This window comes from Hylaeus anthracinus, unplaced genomic scaffold (genome assembly GCF_026225885.1).
Source record: "Hylaeus anthracinus isolate JK02 unplaced genomic scaffold, UHH_iyHylAnth1.0_haploid 11921, whole genome shotgun sequence".
Lineage (NCBI taxonomy): Eukaryota > Metazoa > Arthropoda > Insecta > Hymenoptera > Colletidae > Hylaeus > Hylaeus anthracinus.
This window is the reverse complement of record NW_026534279.1, coordinates 1-7,063: the sequence shown is the minus strand read 5'-3', so window position 1 is coordinate 7,063 and position 7,063 is coordinate 1. Positions and strand designations below refer to the sequence as shown.

At 35.8% G+C, this 7,063-nt stretch overlaps 1 protein-coding gene across 1 annotated transcript; it reads left to right on the top strand.

Annotated features, from left to right (window-relative positions):
• Nucleotides 1-3: 3 nt before the first annotated feature.
• On the top strand, nucleotides 4-5,076 carry LOC128896659 (condensin complex subunit 1-like; the record flags this gene model as incomplete). The annotated part of the gene is made up of 7 exons (XM_054160017.1): nucleotides 4-1,782; nucleotides 2,996-3,123; nucleotides 3,218-3,472; nucleotides 3,562-3,834; nucleotides 3,902-4,044; nucleotides 4,117-4,431; nucleotides 4,528-5,076. Coding segments are annotated over 7 exons (3,057 nt in total), but the record flags the coding sequence as incomplete, so codon positions are not given.
• Between the last annotated feature and the right edge of the window lie 1,987 nt (nucleotides 5,077-7,063).

The window sequence follows — 7,063 nt, the reverse complement described above, 5'->3', positions numbered from 1 at the left end:
TGGCAAACTTTATGTTGCGTAGGAGCTATTCCTTTAGCAAGGCAAGGTAAGGTTTTAGCTGCCGCAGCATTACGTTTAGATGATAAAAGTGCCATCGTACGTAAATACGCGTTACAATTACTACGTGTCTTACTTCAAGCCAATCCTTTCGCTGCTAAGTTAAACAAAGAAGAAATTTCCAAGTCGTTAGAAAAAGAAGAAATGAAGTTGAGAAACATGCAGACGAAAATGGTTAGCAAAAGTGCTCGCGGTGATAGTCAAAGATTAGAACTGTGGAACACTCTGCTTCCGGAAATAAGAAAAGCATTAAAAGAAATTAGTAACGATACAACGGAAAAAAGTAAAAAACGAGACAAAGGTGATGAGAGTGAGGAAGAGGAAGAAAATGACGACGACGAAGAAAACTTTAATCCTGATACAGCATTTGAAAATGTTAGACAATTAATGTTAAAAGGAGAGATTTTTGTAGCGGTGAAATATTTGTGGAAGGCTTGTATGAAATTGAAGCAAAATCCAAATATGAACAAATTTTCTTTCGAAGCAAAAGAGGAATTTTTATTTTTACTTTTATTGAAAACGTTTATGGAATCGGAGAATAACGAAAATAATGCGCAAGTAAATGCAAATACAACGCAGTCATCGGACAAAGATAGAGAAAAACAGGAAGTAGAATCGCAAAAACGACTTGTAAATTATTTGAGAAACTGTTTGGTATTTGCAAACGAATTGGAAATCGCTATACCGATGGCAGAGAAATTGCTTTTTTCTACAACAGCAGGTGATGCCATTGAAGCGTGTACTTTACTTGGTACAGCGTACCAGTTTGGTGTAGCTGGGGCTGAAGTCGCTATACGCGATGCTTTGTCTCAAGTATTTCATCAGGATCTTTCAGTACGCAATAACGTAGCTGTAGTATACAAAGACATTTACTTGAGTACTAATGAAAAAGTATCAGACAGACAAAAAGCCCTGTTACGTGTTAAAGCTTTGATCGAATTATTGAAAGGATTGAAGCCTGGTCAAAGTCAAGCTTTGAATAAACTTATTTTAACGTGGTACGGTAATAGTGATCTAGGCAGCGAAGAATTACAGGTTTTATGGGGAAAGTTTTCAATGAAATCATCGGATACAGATCCATTAGATAGTAGAACAGCTTTGATGCTGATAACGATGATAGGTCAAGCTCAAGATTGTATTTTAACTGAAAATTTGGATGTATTAATAAAAGTGGGCATGGGGCCACGAGCAAAAACTGATCTTCTTCTAGCCAGAGATACATGCAGAGCGTTGATGAAGATAAAAAATAAAGGTGACGACGCTGAAAAATCACCTATTAGGTATCCCAATGATCATGAAATGTTTAGAGAAATCGTTACGTTACTAATAGAAAATTTTACTAACACAAAAGAAGACGGATACGTGTCGTTCGCAACAGACGCTATTAACGCCATTTATCAGTTAGCAAATCAGCCTGCTCATTTAATGGAGCACGTAATATTAGAAGTGTGTAACCGAGGAAAATTCAATAATAACGATAAGACGCTACTCATTCCATCTTACTGGGTATCGAAATTTCTATATTTAGTCGGACACATTGCAATTAGAGAAATGGTACATCTGGACACGTCAGTCTACTCGGAATTAAAGCGAAGAGAGACGATACGAAAATCAAGAAACACAAAGAAATCAGATAGAAATAAAGGGAATACTCGTAAATTCAGTACCGTGAACAAATCGTTCACTACCCCAAATAGCGCGAGGCAGATGATTCGTAATAAAGAGGTACGATATACAGTGGGTGTAGAAAGTATTCGTACACCGATCAATTTCCAAAAAAAACTATGTAAAATTATAATTTATCAACTTATTTTTTATAAACAATGACATTCTACATATTCTTGGAAATCTCTAGAATAGATAGATTACAAAAAAAAGATAGCTATTTATGTAAGTTACGAAATTAACAAGAAAAAAACAATTAATCGATAGAAATGTTGAAACAATAAGTATTCGCACAACTGTTTAATATTTAAAACTTCATTAAAAAAAAGAAATTTACATTAATTTACAAGTATATGATACTTCCTTCGTGGGATTTCCTTTTGATTTTATAATTATTGCAACTCTTTCTAAGCGTTAAATTAACTAAATTATTAGTTATTCGAAGTGGGATCTTCTTCAATTCCTCTATTAGAGCCATTTTTAAAAGTACTTTACTGAAAATTTAATGTTTTAATGTTCTAATTCATACGGTGCAATAAATTAATGTGTTTACGTTAGAAACTCTACTGTAAATGGTTCTCCATAAGAATCGTACAAATACTTGTTGCTTCTATACTTTTACCCACTTTTCGCATTTTTTTTTTTTTTTTTTTTTTTTGTTAATTTCACAAATTATATTAACTAGTAAATGTTGTTTGGACTATATCTATCTTAGAGACTTCCGAGAATATGTAAAATATCATTGATTATAAAAAAAAGAAGTTAAGAAACTACAATTTCACACAAAAGTTTTTTGGGAAATTGATCGGTGTACGAATGCATTCTACACCTACTGTATGTACATAGTGTTTTATAATATTCGGGAAATATTCCGTATTTAGAGATGGATTCATTGATTACATTACATCTCTGTCTGTATACAGACGTACAGGGTGAAACGCTTAACATGTTCGCTTTGAATATCATAGAGCAGAAACTACGTGTTGTATGAAACGTCATATACAAAAGTTACGTAATTTCGGAGGAGGCTCTACACATAGTGGAAAAGAATTTCGTAAGCTAACAAAAATTCAAATTTCTTGTTCGCAAGAAATGAATCGAAACCAGGGCATAAAATTCACAAAGCTGGAAATTCATAAATCGAGAACTGCATGTGTGCAATTTCTCATACGACGCTTGATTTATAAATTTCAAAGTCTTGCTGGTCTTTGCTGTGTTAGGTTGCCTCATCCTGTATATTTGGCGTTCGTTTCATTTTCGATTTTTCATTTAGGCGAGCATAGTGGAAGATAATGGAGAGGAAGCTGTGGAAGGAGCAGCAGACGATGAGGAAGCAGAATTGATAAACAATGTTCTTGAAAATCATATTGTAACTGGAGACGGACTTCTAACAAAATTTGTGTATGTTAATGAATAACAGTATTTACAATAATTTACAATTACATCGCTAGCTTCAACGTTACACACGTTTCTATGTGAACTTTATGTTTCACAGTCCGCTAGTGTTACATGTATGTCAAAATCCCAATAAGTATAACGACGAAGATATGCAACAAGCTGGTACTCTTGCTCTCAGTAAAATGATGACAGTGAGCTCAATATTTTGCAAAGAAAACTTGCAGCTTTTAATTACGATATTGGAACGTTCGCCGTACCCTAGAATTCGAGCAAACGTTCTTATCGGAATAATGGATCTTGCATCGAAATTTCCAAATGAAGTTGAACCATGGATGAAACACATTTACGGCAGGTAATCGGATATAGAAATTAAGAAATATTAAATACAGCAAATGTAATAAAAGTACATGTTGCGATTAAAAGTATATCATATATTTTCAGACTACGGGATAAAGATACCCACGTACGAAGTACCTGTGTTCGTGTTTTATCGAGTCTTATAATGAGAGACATGGTGCGTATCAGAGGCCAGATATCGGAATTAGCTCTCTGCATAGTCGACGAAGACTTTGAAATTCGTGAAAGTGCAAAACAATTTTTCGGAGGATTTTCGCAGAAAAGCAATGCCTTGTACAATATAATGCCCGACATATTGTCTCAATTAACCGATCCTAATTTAGATATAAGCGAATCGGATTTCCGAGAGGTTCTAAAGTATGCATTGTCGATCAGAAATAAACATACATACTCGACAGTTTGATCCAATAATTAACATTTACAGGCACATCTTAGGTTTATTGCAAAAGGAAAAACAAATCGAGACTATAATCGATCGAATTTGCGTCAGATTTCAACTGGCTACTACAGAAAGACAGTGGCGTGATTTTTCATACTGTCTCTCACTCTTACAATTTGGCCCGAAAAGTAAATAAGAAATAATCAATTAAATACAAATTTAATTAAATACGTTACGTTTCGTTAAACATTTGTTAATAGGTATACAACGTCTTATCGAATGTTTGCCTCTATTGAAGGAGAAAATTTACCATCAGGAAGTTTTAAAAGCTTTGCAGAATGTTGTGGAACAGTGCAAAAAAAAACCGAATACAAAAGTAGCTGGTACAGAACTGGAAGAAAAAATAGAGGAACTTCTCAAAGGTAGAACGGAGAATGGTGATAACGAAATCATGCCACCGCCACAAGCACCGGTAAAAAGAAACCGTGTTAGACGTTTAAGGCGCAAAAGTAGTAGCGATGAAGAGGATGACGATGCCAATAGTGATCCCGATGCAGTACCTCCTGTAACGAAACGTAAGTTTTATACATACACAAACTATGTCCACATATAATTGTGGATATATATGCGTTGATTGTGCTATATACGAAACAATTATTTTATTTGTACAGATCTTAGGGCAACCCCGTCAACTTCAAAAAAGTTACCAAGTCGAAACAAAGACAATAATTCGAGTGCTGCTTCAGTATCGAGAAATAGAAAGTCCGTTTCAACTCCGTCGGGTACTCCGAAAAGAACTTCGGCACGTTTATCGCAGTCGCGAACTAAACAATAAAATTTGCGATTACATTAGTAGAATTAATGTATAGTTTTCTACTGTTTAATATATGTCGTATAGAGAAAGTAAAAATAAGAGGAAAAGACGTGTATATTTTCACACGATCTCGTAAAACCGATGAGAATGTCAAATGTTTTGTAGAATTATTCTTTGTTTTAGTAGGGTGAAGAAATTTCTTGTAAGTTACATGCTTCCTTCTGTAAAAGACTTTGGTCTGAGATAGATAGGTCCAACTGTACAAATGAACCACTTTTTTTTTGCATGTAACGAATCAAGAAAGTATTACTTTCATTTGTTTATAAAGGTGCAGAGTTGTCTACGCAACTGCAACGGATTTTGTGTTACATTAAATTGTGTCTTTCATTAAAATGTTCTTTCTTTACATTGTTTTACATTCTCTTCATTCTCTGACCTCCCTGTTAGTACCGATTACTTCGTATTCGTTCCCTATGAATTTCACAATTAATAATTGTTTAAAATGCAATTTTAGAAGAGTTTCTGCAACTAGAACAAATTATAATCTCATTCCGGTTAATTTAGCTAATATTTTCCTAATATACACGTTCCATTTTAGAAATATTCAATGTTTTTGATGTAGCAGTAGAGAAAATGTGAAGTAAGCAAAATATTTAAATTCTTTGTAAATTTTAATTTATATTTCATAAAGAGATTGTTTAGGTATAATAAAAGTATTAATCAGTAGATATACCAAGTTTCTTTGCGTTTAACGAGAACTATGCGCACATCACGATGAGCATGCTTTATAATGACGCTTATATAATCATCTTGAGCATCAACAACAAAAACCAATGCTCCGCAACCGCCAAATATCATATCACTGTCGAAAGTAGGATCAAAGGAGTTAATTTGTCCTTTGTGCTTTCCAGAAATAACGTTTCGTTTGGCGACATCTTATGAAAAACTACTTTCTGTATGGATGATTTTCCGCTCCTAGAATGAATATTAATTTCAAACACGCGATAATATGGATAAAACGATGACATTTTGAAAATTTAAGGGATGCGATTCCAAGGCCTGATTTTGCAATTTTGGCCTTAAAACTTTATAAACAATAAAAGCGCGTTTGCTATCTTCATTTCATTGGTTACTTCCTTATCGACCTTATCGCAGTGGATTATCATCTGAACTTTGGCGGAAACTTCTTTATCGATTCAAAGGAGAATTTCTTTTACCATCTTTTGTTCCGTTTCCGTGAATTTCTGTTTGATTTTGTTAATTAACAAATTGTTTTCTGGTTGTTCAATACGTGTGATCATTAAAACTCGAAAATAAAACCACTTATATTCTGAACATAAATTTATTATAGTCTCAAGTGCTATATACAGGGTGTCCCAAAAATGTTGTAACACCTTGAAAGTGGTGGTTCAGGCAGTGATGGGCAAACCCTACGTTTCGAATAAATCTGAAGTTTGCCGATGTGTTTGTCTTGTTTCCTTCTTTGGAAAATGTTTAAATTAGGAAACGCAATTATTAATTGTGAAATGCATAGGCAACGAATACGAAGTAATCGGTACTAACAGGGATGTCAGAGAATGAAGAGAATGTTAATTAATGTGTGGCGCCTCCACCACGGCAGGCTGAGGCTCTGCCGCCATCCGCTGTGCGGCGTACCGAGCTAATGGATGGATCGTCACGCCACCGAAGGAAACAGACACTAACTCCACGACCTGAGTTCTAGGGATTTTTGTTCTCGGTGAATTGGAAATTCCGGGACGGGATTCCCTCTCGACGCGCACTGTGAGATATATGTACAAAATCCATTTCTTTTGCAAATAAAGTTAAATAGAATTATATATTCTATAATTGTTGACCCCGACGTGATCGGAAAAACGGATTACGCCGCCGCGTGTTCTTTTGTAGGGTCTACATCGCGTGCTCAGCGAACGACGTGCCGTAAATCGACACTGCAGAGACAATCACCACCTTCATTTTTCTTTTGCGCTGTGCACAACAAGACCTACGCAAAGACTCAGTGCAGACTTCTCGCGTAACTCTCACCCACGTGTTCAGTGATAGGTGAAAAGTGAACATTTCGTGTGCAATCGTCACGTACTCATCTCAACGCTGCTTCATCACACGTGATCATGCCTCACCAACACTTGTCACCAGGTGCAAATGAGCCTGCAGCATCTGCAGCAGGGACAACGTCGCCGCATTTGGACATGTCCATTGCCTCTCCGACAGTCGTAGCAGCCAGTGCACCCAAAATATCACCTTTCTGGAAGCACGCACCCATGCTATGGTTCATACAATTGGAGTCGCAGTTCAGGACAAGCAGGATCACTGCTGATTCCACCAAATATGATTACATAGTCGGCTCCCTGGACGCAGAGTCAATGATGGAGGTT